General features: G+C 48.3%; 1 protein-coding gene across 3 annotated transcripts in view; it reads right to left on the reverse strand.

Annotated features, from left to right (window-relative positions):
- The window catches only part of LOC140422057 (uncharacterized), a 74,455-nt gene that overhangs the window by 26,893 nt on the left and 32,292 nt on the right, over window positions 1–15,270 (reverse strand). The window contains exon 2 of one of the 3 annotated variants that reach the window (XM_072507039.1): window positions 13,766–13,770. The exons of the other annotated variants lie outside the window; for them this stretch is intronic. Within the exon in view, the coding sequence (XP_072363140.1) occupies window positions 13,766–13,770 (5 nt within the window). The remainder of the gene's footprint in view (window positions 1–13,765; window positions 13,771–15,270) is intronic. 3 annotated transcript variants of the gene reach the window in all.

Genomic DNA, 15,270 nt, shown 5'->3' on the forward strand with positions numbered 1-15,270 from the left:
AGAGAATTCTGCCTTTGCCTTAATTGCCTTGTCTGAACCAAAGTGAATTTTTTTAATGGTATGATGGGGGTGGCTGAAATCAATTGAGTTCCAAATAACAAGTTCAGATAACATAAATCTTCAATTTAAAAACTTGCATTTGTATAGCACCTTTCACAACCACCGGACGTCCCAAAGTACTTTCCAGCCAATGAAGTACTTTTAAAGTGTAGTCACTGTTGTAATGCAGGAAACGCAGCAGCCAATTTACACACAGCAAGATCCCACAAACAGCAAATGATAATGAGCAGATGATCTGTTTTTAGTGATGTTGACTGAGGGATAAATATTGACCAGGACACCGGGGATAACTCCCCTGCTCTTCTTCAAAATAGTGGCTGCGGGAACTTTTACACCCACCTGAGAGGGGCAGACAGGGCCTCAGTTTAACATCTTATTTGAAAGAAGGCTGTTCTGACAGTGCAGCACTCCCTCAGTGCTGGGACGAGGAATGTTGGATGTAACAATATAAAGTTAGAAAGGGAAAGTTACCCTTTAAAACCCCCACCCTTTCCCTCCAGTGCCTAAATCTAACAATAAAAACCCCAGTATAAATAACCTGGATTTGACTGACAAATGTTTAAGTGTTGGTTTAGAGCCACAAGTTTTGACTTCCCATTTGAGCCTCGGGACCTTTCTGTCTCTGTTGCTCATGTCAATGACAGGCAGGCGATGGAGCTGAGGGCTAAATTTAGCTGAGAATAACGGGGCCTGGGCCCCAGTTGGGAAACTGCCATGGGCGACGCACTAATAGAGAGACAGGAAGGTGCTGGAGGACTGACTGGGAAATGGGCCTCCAACCAATTGTTATATCGGTCACTCAGAGCTAAAGAGAAACCCGTCTCTTTAAATACATATACAGGGAAGAGGCTGCAATGAAATCTGTCCCTTTTAACCTGCACAAAAACAGGAGGCTCAGATTCACAGACTGCAGGAGGAATCCATTCAGCCCATCGTGCCCCTGCTATCTCTTTGAAAGGACTCTCCCATTCATCCAACTGCTCTGCCCTTTCGCCACAGCCCTGCAAATTCTTCCCGTTCAAGTATTTACCCTTTGGAAAGATACTATTGAATCTGCTTTCGGGCAGATCAGAACAACTCACTGTGTCAATAAATAAAATAAAATCTCATCTCCCCCTCTGGCTCCTTTGCCAATTACCACAGAGGGACTCACTTTCTGTTAGAGAGCCTGTCAACCCCTCCCACCCACTTTCCTTAAAGTGCATCAATCTAATCATGAAAAGTTCAGAAAAATCAAATATTTTTACTGATAAAAGTTTATTAATGAAACAGAACATGGTTATAAAACAGAAAATGATTTGAGGATCAAAGACAACCAGAGTAAAGGGATGTTCACAATGTTCTGGATACAAATAGTTTCTCTTGAACTCATCTGTAGCCTGTTCCTTGCCATCTTTAAAATAAAAATCTTTTTATTGGCATTTTCAATATTGTATACATTGCCTTTCGTTGTCATGTATTGTACAGTCACAAAGGTTTCTTCTTAGGTTTCTCTATTTACAGTCTGTCACCGTCTGGCTCAGCATTCAATCCTCCCTACCCCTCCTCCAGCACCCCCCCTCCCCCCCAGCTCCTCTCTCCCTGACTCCCCTCCCCACTCCTGCTCCCCTCTCCCTGACCTCCCCCTCCCTTCTAGCTCCCCTCTCCCTGACCCTCCCCCTCTCCCCAGCTCTCCTCTCCCTGACGCCCCTCCCCCAGCTCCCCTCTCCCTGACTCTTCCCCCCCCCCCCCTACCTTTCCCCCCCTTCTTCACTGCTGCCCCCCATTCTTTCTTGCTGGGTTTTGCTCCCTCACCTTGCACCCCAGCCCACCATGGCCCTCCCTCGCTTTCCTCTTTTTGTTTTGTCCTGGCTATTTCTCCCTGGCTACTGGCTATTTATCTATTTACGTGTTGGCCACAAACAGGTCTCGGAACAGTCGGGCGAGTGGCTCCCATGTTTTGTGGAATTCCTCTTCCGACCCACGGATAGTGAATTTGATTTTCTCCATTTGGAGAGATTCCGATAGGTCGGACAGCCAGTCTGCAGCTTTGGGTGGTGCTGCTGACCGCCCGCCGATCAGGATTCTCCGGCGGGCGATAGGGAGGCAAAGGCAAGGGCATCCGCCCTCCTCCCCAGGAATAGACCTGGCTGGTCTGATACCCCAAAAACCGCCACTTTCGGGCATGGCTCCACCCTCATCCCCACCACTTTGGACATTGCCTCGAAGAAGGCTGTCCAGTACCCAACAAGTCTGGGGCAAGACCAGAACATGTGGGTGTGGTTGGCCGGACCTCCTTGGCACCGTTCACATCTATCTTCCACCTCCGGGAAGAGCCTGTTCATTCAGGTTCTGGTCAAGTGGGTTCTATGTACCACTTTTAGCTGCGTTAGGTTGAGCCTTACGAGGGACTTCCGGTGGGGTGGGCGAGCAGGGCTGCTGCAAAAAAAAGAGCTCCCGCCGGTGGCCGCGATTCGCGGCGATTTCGGGGACATCCCCGAGACTCCACGCACTCCCCGACTATCGTCGGCCTTTGGGGCCGCCACGAGCAGCCAGCGGGAAACCCCGCGCGGGTGTCAGGCGGCGGAGGCTGAGGCGCCGGGCCCGGCAGGTCGGAGCAGTGGGGGCGGAGCTATGAAGAGGTCGAGGCGGCAGGCCCGAGCGCCATGTAGGGAGGGTGCTCCACGTCGGATGGCTCCCACCTAGGAAGAAGAAGGTTTGAAGCCTGGTCCCAGGTGAATGTAGAGGAGAAAGAAAGAAGATTCATGGAAGTTTGGTAAAAGTTTTTTTTTCTCAAAAGAGAAGAATGTCAGATTGATGAAGAGCAGGAGAGTGAAGGAAGAGAGAGGAGAAAGGAAAGAAGATAAAAAACAATAAGCCGCTAAAAGATGCGAAAAGCAGCGTCAAAGAAAGGAGGAAACGCGGGTTCGCCGCCGAAGGAGAAGACGAGCAAAAGAAAAGTGTTGACAGGATGGCGGAAGCCGAACTGCAAGGTGGGACCGCACTACTTACGGTGGAGAAGGTGACCGAGGTGATGGTGGTGGAGCTGGAAAAACGTTTGGTGAGGCACATGGAGATCCTGAGGAAAGAGATGGTGGTCGTGGTGAGGTCATTGTTGGAGGAGGCAAATTGGCCCGATCAGGGTGGAGGTGGCAAAGGCATTGGCCGAGGTGAGAGAGCAGGGCGAGAAGATGAAGGAGGTGGAGGAGGCCCTGACACGACACAGCGACCAGGTCCCCTCGATGGGAGACGAGCTGCGGAGGGTGGTGGAGGTTAACAGAGGGCTCCGAGCAAAGCTGGAAGACTTGGAAAACCGCTCAAGGCGGCACAATTTGAGAATTGTGGGCTTGCCCGAAGGGACAGAGGGCCCAAGGCCAACGCAATACTTCGCTAAGAAGTTGGCGGAGCTGATGGGGGAGGGTGAGAACCCCACCCTGTACGAGCTAGACCGAGCTCATCGGTCATTAAGGCCGAAGCCCAAAGTGAACGAGCCACCCAGGGCAGTAATTATCTGCTTCCATAAGTTTTGCATGAAGGAGAAAGTATTAAGCTGGGCGAAGCAGAAGCGTGAGGTGCTGTGGGATGGTACTGCGGTTCGGATCTACCAGGATTGGACGGTGGAGTTGGCAAAAAGACGAGCGGCGTTTGGGCGAGTGAAGGCGGCTTTGTACAAGAAGGGGGTGCGATTTGGTGTGGTGTACCCGGCGAAGTTGAGAGTAACATATAAAGCCAAAGACTTTTATTTTGAGACAGCGGAGGCGGCTGAGGCGTTCGTGAGGGCAGAAGGCTTGGGACAGACGTGAAGAGCGGAACAGGAAGAAAGACTGTGGACTGTGTTTGAGCGGCTGGAAAATGTACAAATGTTACAACTTTTTTTTAATTGATTTGTATTGAAATTTGAAATTTACTTCTCTTTGCATTGTTGCAGAGTTCCAGTTAATGGTGTTCTGTGTTGCGACGGTTAAATGTTATGTTAGTGAATTGTAGGGGTTGGATTGTTGGGTTTGTTTTGGTGTTTCTTTCTCTGGGACTGGGTGGAAGGGGGCGAGAGGTATTGGCGGGGGGGAGCCACCCGCGCTAGCTAACTAGAGTCAGTTAGTGAACGGGGGTGAGGTGAAAGGAGGACTGTGGACGTTGGAGCCTGGGTAGCAGGCTTCAATGGGCCTACGAGGCGAGCAAGAGGGGGTGGAGGGAGGGATGTTGGGGGATGTTTTTGTAGGGGGGGTTCTTGGGAGGGGGGGGGAAGGGGTTCGATGTTAACAATGGACAGGGGCGGGTCAGGCTTATGGGGCAGGGCCCGGTGGTATGGTGATGGTGGATAAGAAAGGTGGGGGGGGGTGAGAGACCCCCAGTAAGGATAATCACGTGGAACGTGAGAGGGCTAGGAGGTCCGGTCAAGGGTGCTTGCACATCTTAAAAGTTTGAAAGCCGATGTAGCAATGCTGCAGGAGACTCACTTGAGGGTGAAGGACCAGGTGAGACATAAAAAGGACTGGGTTAGCGTTTAGTGTTTCACTCCGGATTTGATGGAAGGGCTCGAGGGGTAGCGGTGCTGGTCAGCAAAAGGGTACGCTTCCAGATGGCGAATGTGGTGGCAGATCAGGGGGGTAGATATGTGATTGTGACAGGGGCATTGGAGGGGACATTAGTGGCGCTGTTAAGTGTATACGGTCCCAATTGGGACGATGTGGGATTCGTGAGGAAGGTGGTTGGGGTTATTCCCGACTTAGACACGCATGAGCTGATTGTGGGGGGGGTCTGGAACCTGGTGCAGGAACCAAGGTTGGACAGATCATGGCCGCGCTCGCTGGTCCCATCAGGGGGGGGCGAAGGCACTGGCTGGGCTAATGGTGGAAATGGGAGGGGTGGACCCTTGGAGGTTCCTGCACCCAAGGGAACGGGAGTATTCGTTTTTCTCAGCGGTCCATAAGGTATACTCGCGGATCGACTTTTTTGTGGTGGGGAAGGCTTTGCTGGCTGGAGTCAAGGGGTCGGAACACTCTGCAATTGCAGTGTCAGATCACGCTCCACATTGAGTGGATATGGTGCTAGAGAAGGGGGCAGCGCAGAGACCGGGGTGGAAACTGGATGTGGGGCTTTTGGGGAACCAAGTATTCTGTGAGAAAATTGAAACGGTAATTAAGGAATATGTAGATTTCAATTGTACGGGTGAGGTGTTGAAGGCAGTCATCTGGGAGGCTCTAAAGGCGGTGGTGAGAGGTGAGGTAATTTTGTTTAAGGCTAGGGTGGATAAGGAGGAGAGGTTGGAGTGGCAGAGGGTAATAGATGAGATGTTGGAGGTAGCTAGTAGGTATGCAGAGGATGGGGACCCGGCAAAGCTGGAAAAGAGGAAGGAACTACAGGAGAGCTTCGACCGACTGTCCACCAGGAAGGCGGTGCGCCAACTGAGACGAGCAAGGGGTGCAGTTTATGAACATGGAGATATGTTAGCAGGTCAGCTCCGGAGGGAGGCAGCGGCAAGGGAAATTCTTCAGGTGAAGGATAGGGCAGGGAAGTTGGTGGTGGCCCCAGTGCTGATTAACAAGGTTTTTGAGGAGTTTTATGAGAGGTTGTACAAGTCAGAGCCACTCGGAGGAGACCGTGAGATGCAGGAATTTCTCGATGGGTTGGAGTACCCGAGGCTAGGGGAGGGGGACAGGGCTACATTAGAAGGAGCAATAGTGGAGCAGGAGATAAAGGATGCGATTGGGAGGATGCAGTCGGGGAATGTGGCAGGGCCGGATGGGTTTCCGGTGGAATATTATAAAAAATTTAAGGATAGGTTGGCACCCCTGATGGTGGGGGATGTTTGAGGAGGCGAAAGGGAAGGGGGTGTTGCCGCAAACCTTGGGGCAGGAATCGATGTCCCTGTTACTAAAAAAAGATAAGGATCCGACGGAGTGTGGGTCGTATCGGCCCATATCACTTCTGAATGTGGATGTAAAAGTGTTGGCGAAGGTACTGGTGGGTAGGCTGGAGGAGTGCCTTCCGAAGGTAATAGGGGAGGATCAGACGGGGTTCGTGAAAGGGAGGCAGCTGTTTTCGAACATTAGGAGGGTTTTGAACGTTGTTATGGCACCGGCGGAAAGAAAGGAAACAGAGGTAGTTGTGGCATTGGATGCCGAGAAGGCGTTTGATCGGGTAGAATGGGGGTACCTGATGGCAGTGCTGGAGCGGTTTGGGATTGGACCCAGGTTTGTGAACTGGGTAAAGCTATTATATAAGGAATCGAAGGCGAGTGTCCGCACAAATAATATCAGTTTGAGATATTTCTCTCTCCACCGTGGGACGAGACAGGGATGTCCTATGTCCCCCCTGCTGTTTGCACTTGCGATTGAGCCGCTGGCCATCGCATTGAGAAGTTCGGGAGCATGGAAAGGAATAGTGCGGGTGGGGGGGGGGGGGATAGAGCATAGGGTGTCCTTATATGCCGATGACTTGCTGCTGTATGTGTCAGAGCCGAGTGCGTCGATAGGAGGAATATTGGAGCTACTGCGAGTATTTGGGTCTTTCTCGGGGTACAAGTTGAACCTGGACAAGAGTGAGTACTTTGTGGTGTCTCGGCCGGGGGTGGGGGCAGGGGTGGGGGGGTTGCCATTCCGTAGAGCAGGGACTCATTTTAGGTATCTGGGGGTGCAGGTTGCCCGGGAGTGGGGGAGGCTTCGCAGGTACAACATCACTAGTTTGGTGGGGAGAGTGAAAGCCGATCTGGCAAGGTGGGATGGCCTTCCGCTGTCACTGGCAGGTCGGGTACAGGCGATTAAAATGAATGTGTTGCCACGATTCCTGTTTATTTTTCAATGCCTACCGATTTTCCTGCCAAAGTCTTTTTTCAGGGAGATTGAGGGAGGGATTACCTCATTCATATGGGGAGGGAAGGTGGCCAGAGTGAGAAAGGTGCTACTACAGAGGGGAAGGCAGGCAGGGGGTTTGGGTCTCCCGAACTTGTTGTACTACTACTGGGCGGCGAATGTGGAGAAAGTGAAGAGCTGGGTCAGAGGGGTGGATTCTCAGTGGGTCAGAATGGAGGAGAGTTTGTGCAGGGGGTCAGGGCTGAAGGCACTTGCAACAGCGCCGCTCCCAATAGCTCCGGGGAAATATTCAGGGAGTCCGGTAATAATAGCTTCATTGAAAATCTGGAGGCAGTTTCGCCAACACTTCGGGTTGGGTTTAGGGTCAAGGGAAATGCCGATTCGGGGGAACCACAGATTTGAGCCAGGGAGGTGGGATGGAAGTTTTCAGAAATGGGAAGAGAAGGGGATTAAGACGCTAAAAGATTTGTTTCTTCGGGATCGATTTGCAGGATTGAGGGGGCTGGAAGCGAAGTATGGGCTAGAGCAGGGAGAAGTGTTTAGGTACATGCAGGTTCGGGATTTTGCCAGGAAGGAGATACAGAGCTTCCCAGAGGAACCGGCCTCCACATTGCTGGAGGAGGTGTTGACGACAAGGGGACTGGAGAAGGGGGCAGTGTCAGCGGTGTACGGAGCTATTCTGGAAGAGGATAAGGCACCACTGGAAGGGATCAAAGCAAAGTGGGAGGAAGAGCTGGGAGAGGTTATAGAGGAGGGGGCCTGGTGTGAGGTGCTCCGGAGAGTGAATGCCTCCACCTCGTGTGAGGTTGGGGCTGATACTGCTGAAGGTGGTATATAGAGCACACCTCACGAGGGCGAGGATGAGCTGATTTTTTTGAAGGAGTAGAGGATGTGTGTGAGCGTTGCGGGGGGGGGGGGGGGGGGGGGGGGCGCGAATCACGTTCATATGTTTTGGTCCTGTCCAAAGCTAGGGAGTACTGGAAGGAGGTGTTTAGGGTAATTTCCAAGGTGGTGCGTGTGAAACTGGACCCGGGTCCCCAGGAGGCCATATTCGGGGTGTCGGACCAGCCAGGGTTGGAAACGGGAGAGGAGGCAGATATCATAGCCTTCGCCTCGTTGATCGCCCGAAGGCAGATCCTGCTGGGATGGAGAGCAGTCTCTCCACCCAGTGCCCTGGCGTGGCGGGGGGGACCTGTTGGAATACTTGACCCTTGAGAAGGTTAAGTTCGAACTGAGGGGAAACTCGGAGGGGTTCTACAAGTCATGGGCACTATTTATTATGCACTTTCAAGAACTGGATAACATCGAACATTAGTTGGGGTGGGGGGGTGGGGGAAGGGGGGCTGTGTAGATTAAGGGTGACTATGGGTAATCCCTGATTCCTTTGTGTCATTTGTTTATGTAAACATGTGGACTGAGGTTTGGGGGTTGGTGGGCGGATGGGATCGTTGTTATTATGGGGATTGACATATCTTGTTGATTATTGTTTATTGTTGATGGGTGTAAATGTGGGAGAAAATGTGAAAAAAAATTTTAAAAGAAAAGATTTAGAGTGCCCAATTCATTTTTTCCAGTTAAGGGGCAATTTAGCGTGGCCAATCCACCTACCCTGCACATCTTTGGGTTGTGGGGGAGAAACCCACGCAAACTTGGGGAGAATGTGCAAACTCCACACGGACAGTGACCCAGAGCCGTATCGAACCTGGGACCTCGACGCCGTGAGGCAGCAGTGCTAATCACTGCGCCACCGTGCTGCCCAAGATTCCCAAACTTTAACCAACTCTGGACCCCGAGTGACATTTGTCCCACAACAATCTGGTGCCAGGAACAGGATCCACTGACGGCTCTGATTAAAGGAAAGTTCCCGTAGACAGCAGATACCGGGGTGAGTTTTATACCACCCGGATTTAGTTCAGTCTGACTGACCACTGGGGCCTCCTGGAATCTCAGGGATCTGCTCTGGTTTGTTTCTTTGGCGTCCATTTGATGTAATTTCAATGACTGGAACATTCCAGACAGAGAATTGTTGGTTTTATACCAAGGATGTGTTTGGGGGCAATGTTGAAGTCCCCGTGATCGAGAGGGTTTTGTTGCTGCTGACAAATTAAGGCTTAAAGCTATATGGGAGGCTAACCAGAAAGAGTTAGGCAGGTGGAGAGAGTTTGGCGTGTTCAGAGATCCCAAATAAGGGGTCATTTAGCATTATTGCCTCGATGGATCTGCACAGAAAAGCTCCAAATTGTGTGATCAATGCAGGAATTTCAGAAATATTGTGTTATAGATATTTGGTGCATTAAGGGTTAAAAGTCTCGGTTAGTGTGTGACTGCTGTAGTCATGTTTATAAAAATCCTGGTTTGTAAAGCAGCTCGGCATTTTTGAGAGAGGTGCAATTAAGGCATCGTAAAATCTTGGGAAATGTACTTTTTTATATAAAGAAGCTTCTCTGGTGAATAAATAATTGGATAAATTGTGTTTAAACTTGAATAATCAGGTCTTGATATCCGGGAAGTGGCATAAGGGTAATGTAACTAATGGGAGGTGTGAGGGTACCAGATATCTACCAGGCCAGCAGTGTTTTCGTTTTTTGGCTGGAAAGTGAGCTGAGAAACATTTTCTGAAGAATACAGCCAGCAATTGTGCATTGTTCTGACTGTACTCCAGTTTCTTCAAAAGAGCTCTATCCAATATTAAGCAAGTATGCTTTGTCTGCTAACTGTATTTAAACGTGGATTTTGACCAGAGATGGGTTTGTTTGAGTGCAGATAAAGATAGCAGTTAAGGGTTATTTTTTCATTGTATTGTTAAGCATTGTTTAATGGGTAATTGTAAGCTATTTTCTTTGTGATGCAAAAATTAGTAATAGTGTGTTAGTAATAAAGTTTGTTTTAATATCGCTACGTGTGTGTGAAATCAATCACGCCTGGAGTGAAGTATCCTTTCCTCGCAGTCTTACAAATTGAATAAAATATTGGGGTTTCTGTCCGGTATCCCAGCAACTGTTGTGGTCTGGTCCAGGATCATAATACCAAATGGAACTTATCAGGCCAAGACTAGGTTAGCGGCTCAGGGATTTGAAGAAACCCTTCGGAGATAAAGAGGTCAGAGTGGACGCGCCCACAGCGGAAAAGGTCATTTAAATGTTTTATCATTCCTTTTAACGACTTTTTCTTGTGAATGTAAATCAATAGATTAAAAAGCTCCTTTTCTGCCAAGGATCACCTCCAGAGGGCAGTTTTTTGTAACTTCCTAAGATCTTCCTCCGAAGATCAGAGGCTGAATGCCCTTGACTGCTGAAGTGTTCCCCGACTGGAAGGGAACATTCCTGCCTGGCGATTGTCGTGTGATGTCCGTTCATCCGTTGTTGCAGTGTCAGCATGGTCTCGGCGATGTACCACGCTTCGGGACAGTCTTTCCTGCAGTGTATGAGGTAGACAACGTTGGTCGAGTCGCACGAGTATGTACCGCGTACCTGGTGGGTGGTGTTCTCACGTGTAATAATGGTACCCATGTTGATGATCTGGCCAAGCAGGAATGTTCACTTCCAGTCGGGGAACACTTCAGCACTCAAGGGCATTCAGCCTCTGATCTTCGGATAAGCATTCTCCAAGGCAGCCTTCAGGACGCGCGACAACGCAGAATCGCCAAGTAGAAACATATAGCCAACTAGAGCGGATTAAGTTCGTCCTAAGGGGGTCGGCTCAAGGGTTTACCAGGCGGTGGCAACCGTTCGTCGAATACCTCGCAGAAAGATAGACGGAATGGGAAAAAGAAGGCAGCAGCAGCAGCCCAGGATCGGGGGGGGGGGGGGGGGGGAGGAACCAGAAGGACTCTCAGGGTTGTTAATATATACTGTATAGTATGTATAGGTCGTTGCTACAGATAATTATATATTGGACTGTTAAATTATATTTTTGGAGAGTGTTACTTGTGATAAGGCAGTTGCCAATTAGGGCTAGTTTTCATTTTTGTTATTTATTATTTATTCATTTTTTTTTTTTTTTTTTTTGTTTATAAAATAGGTCATTGTTATTTGTGTTGTTATAATATTGTGTAAAGGATGCACAATGTACTGTGTTGGTTGACCAAAAATTTTCAATAAAATATTTTTTTAAAAAAAGAAACATATAGCCAAGTCCCGCACACGTGTACAGCCTCAACCGGGACCTTGGATTTGTGTTGCATTACATTCACCCCCCACTCTCTGGCCTGGGCTTGCGAAATCCTACCAACTGTCCTGGCTTGAGACAATTCACACCTCTTTAACCTGTGATTATCCCTCTCTCCAGTTGCTCAGTCTGGACCTGTAAACTTAATTACCTGCAAAGACTCGCATTCAAAGTATTGGCTTGCATCTTTGACTTTGTCTATGTATATGTTTCTGGGACCCACCTCCTCATTCACCTGAGGAAGGAGCAGTGCTCCGAAAGCTAGTGATTCGAAACAAACCTGTTGGACTTTAACCTGGTGTTCTAAGACTTCTTACTGTGCTCACCCCAGTCCAATGCCGGCATCTCCACATCATAAGAAGGTGCCAGATGTAGAATGAAGACTTTGGAAGTTAAATAAGTTTGTCTCTGTTTTGAACAATGTTTCAGAGTGTATGGCACTTCACAGTTAGATCAGTTTTGTCCAAGTTGGATTGTCTCCACCTGAAGGCAGAAGCTGCCGTGCTTTATTGGTACCATGGCAGGAAACTCGCGGACATCTTTATGATGCATGTTAATGACTGCCTATGTGATGGTGCTAGTGAGTTCCAAAACAATGTTACTGACAGCAGCAGAACAACATTTAAGATTTGGAGTCAGGTTTCTGGGACCTTGAAGTAAATTGGATTGGAAATCGGGCAGTGTGTGGTCTGACATCACTTTACATCAACAATCTCCCGGAGACAGTATGAACCCTGTCACAGTCAATGGGGCCGGGGCCTCACAGAAAGATGAAGATGTTTCCAAAGCTGGGACTGAGCAGCTGCAAAGTTGAATTGACAAATTGGATTGGTTGGGCACACAGACAAGGCCGGATACAAGTGTTGATGTCTTCGAGCTGAGTTCTGTAATGAAACGTCCAAAGGTCGAGGACATTTAACGGGCGAACAGAACATTAAAAAATACAAGGTGGTTGGGTGAGCTGAAGAATATAAAATGGATTGTTTTTCGTGATGCCTTTCACTGGCAGGAGCCTGTCTCAGTGTCTGGACACTGAGTGATGTTTAAACATCTCTTTTAGCAGAACAGACAAACATTTCTCCTTCTAAATTCAAAGGCCATGATATTCAGCTCCCATGAAGTGGCTGACACAGTCTGGTCTTGGCCTAATGTTTGACTTGCGATTTCTGACTGTAAATCCTCCCCTTCTAATATTCTGGAAAAGGAGTTTACAAAGGTTATCACTGACAGTATAGGATAGAAATTCAGAACAGATCATTCTAGCTTCTCTGGAACATTGTTTCCTCTCTCATTCCCCAAAAGGTGTAAATCTCCGTCCCGCACATCTCTCCATTCTCATGTTATTAGTTAGTAATTTCCTGCTTCTGGACTGTAGTAGAATGATTCAACAACGCTCGTTAAGGCAAAATAACAAGGCTTTATTTACGAAGACTGCATGCAGTAATGGCTGAAACTTGAGGTCAGAGAGCAGTTTGTACCACTGCTGATTCCTTCCCAAGTCCACGCTTTCACAGAGAATCAGCTCAGTATTTATACATTATCAAGGGTGCGTGACTACAGCTTAGTCAGGAATTCAATCTGAAGTAGAAACGGAAGCAATGTCATAAACCTGCTGATCTTCTCGGACTCTTTGTCTCATCCCTCATACCATTATCTTGTCCTTTGATAGAACATTAAAAGGTCGGCGAAGACTCATTCATTCCTTATCTTGTCTTATTCATACCGCCCTAGGTTATGACGGGTTAGCCTTATCAGAAATACCAGAGGTCAGGCATTTTGGATTAGCTAGATTAGCATTCCTTACAAAGGGCTCTGGTACATTGAAGTGGCTAGGTCAGCTTTTCTTACATTGTACTGAATAGTTGACCAGTTTTCCCATCATGCCATTACTTAATTCGTACAACATCACATTCCCTCCTTTTGTCATATCATGACAACTAGTTAAATAGGGATTTCCATGACTCGATTGAAAATGCATTTACACAAGCAACCAAGCAATCCTATCCCTAGTAGCATTAGTAGTAGTAGCATGAAGGCCTTAAAGATCCAATCAAATAATCCATAACCCAACCATCCTAGCCAACCCGGCGGGTTATAGTCATGAAATTCACTGCCAATCTCTTGAATTTGATCAGTTTGTCTCTTAATATGGTAATATGGTCGGCCAGGTTAGTGATATTTTCAGAGCCATCTGGAATATAAGTACAGCACTCCTGACCGACAATAGCACACGTTCCTTCCTGCGAGGCTAACAGATAATCCAAAGCCAGTCGATTTTGTAATGCCACGGTCCAGACAGCCACCAGCTCAGCTGAGACCTCGGCCAGTGCCTGTCCAGTTTCCCAGGCTTCTGCTGCCGTTATGTTCGCCAGTTGTTCCAATGCTGTGGCCATGTGGATCAGTTTGTTGGCTGCCTTGCCCATTCCATACAATGGAAAGGCCATCATAAAGAACTGTTCCGTTTTAGTGATAGTCCTTTTGGCTCGCGAGGGGGAGTGCTTAAGGGAGGGTAGGTGACGCATTTGGGGTACGACATATCCCAGAAAGCAGGATCCTGTCCAATCAGTAGGGAGCCACGGATATGCTTTAGTGCCGCATATTAAATATGTTCCATTATAGGCCGTAAAATCATCAGCTAACGTCATCCAGGGGATTGGGGAGGTTTGGCCCCATGAGCTGTTAGAGGTTATATTCCATACCCTGGACCAATCACAGTTAAACATGCCCTTGTTGGATATGCCTGGTACCGGTCCTTGCCAGTCAACTGTAAGGCTGCACCTACTTTGCCCCATCAACTTTCCTTTCCCTGATTTATTAAAACACATGGAACCTTGAACATTATTTGAGTGGATGGTGAGGGAGGGTGGAGTCCAGGCATGGATTATAAGCGGGCTGATACGAAGCCGAAAATTTAGTCATGTCATAGCCAGCAGATCTCCATATTTCCATATCTCCCCTGGTCCCTTTTTGATTTTGTCGTAAAATCCATTCAACTGTCTCTGCGATATGGAAAGGGGATGGATTGGAGGTATTCCTTCCCTCGAATGGACGGGGATGTGGGTATAAACCCAACACTTGCTTACATTCAATTTTTCAGCATAAAGATATGACATATATAAATAGGTATTGGAATGCAGTTCCCGGGTAGTTCGGTTTTTTTTCTACCGAGTGGCCATTAAGGCTAAATAGTCCAGAGAGTCCAAAAATTATAATGAAGATCTTCATCCTGTGTTCACGTCTGGGTTGGAGACTATCTCCTTGCAATCGGATAGATGTATCCAACTTGAACGTCCTTCAAGCTTGACAGAAGTCGGTGTAGTCAGTAGTACTAGGAAAGGTCCGCTCCAGCGTTGTCCTAGTTTCTTTCTGTCCCAGTTCTTTACCAATATGTAGTCTCCGACCACTGGATATCGAGGGACGGCTGTCCCTGCTGGCACTGGGAGATGTGCCTGTTTCACCTGTGAGTGGAAAAACTTCAGAGCTTCAAATAGTTCTGCATCTGTTCCCCCATCACATGGAGGTCTATTCCCCCATCACATGGAGGTCTATTCCCTCCAGGGGTTTTTCATGGGCATCCCAGGGAGTCCTCATTGGCCGACCATAGACTATCTCTGCAGCTGACAGTCCGGTCCGCGAATGTGGAGTCATTCGCATGTGAAACAGTGCCAAGGGTAATACCTTTAGCCAATTTAACCCAGTTTCTTCAGTTAATTTAGATAATTTTTCTTTTAAAGTCCCGTTGGCTCTTTCCACAATTCCTGCTGCCTGCGGGTGATACGCGCAGTGCAGTTGCTGTTTAATTACGAGTGCTTTGAGTACCGTCACCTGCTAGTTTCCTCCGTCAGGGATGAGGGGTCGTAGCAACGATCCGAGAGAGAGAGACCAAGGTGAATCTTACCCTGTGCCGGAGTCCGTCTCTTCCCTCCGGGTCGTGGCTCAATCACTTCTTCAGTCCCCCACGGTATTCACTCAGGATATTCGTAGCTGCTCGCTTGCGCCAAATGTTATTAGTTAGTAATTTCCTGCTTCTGGACTGTAGTAGACAGATTCAACAACGCTCGTTAAGGCAAAATAACAAAGCTTTATTTACAAAAAGACTGCATGCAGTAATGGCTGAAACTTGAGGTCAGAGAGCAGTTAGTACCACTGCTGATTCCTTCCCAAGTCCGCGCTTTCACAGAGAATCACCTCAGTATTTACACATTATCAAGATTGCATGACTACAGCTTAGTCAGGAATTCAATCTGAAGTA

Source organism: Scyliorhinus torazame, chromosome 5 (assembly GCF_047496885.1).
Source record: "Scyliorhinus torazame isolate Kashiwa2021f chromosome 5, sScyTor2.1, whole genome shotgun sequence".
Taxonomy (NCBI): Eukaryota; Metazoa; Chordata; class Chondrichthyes; order Carcharhiniformes; family Scyliorhinidae; genus Scyliorhinus; species Scyliorhinus torazame.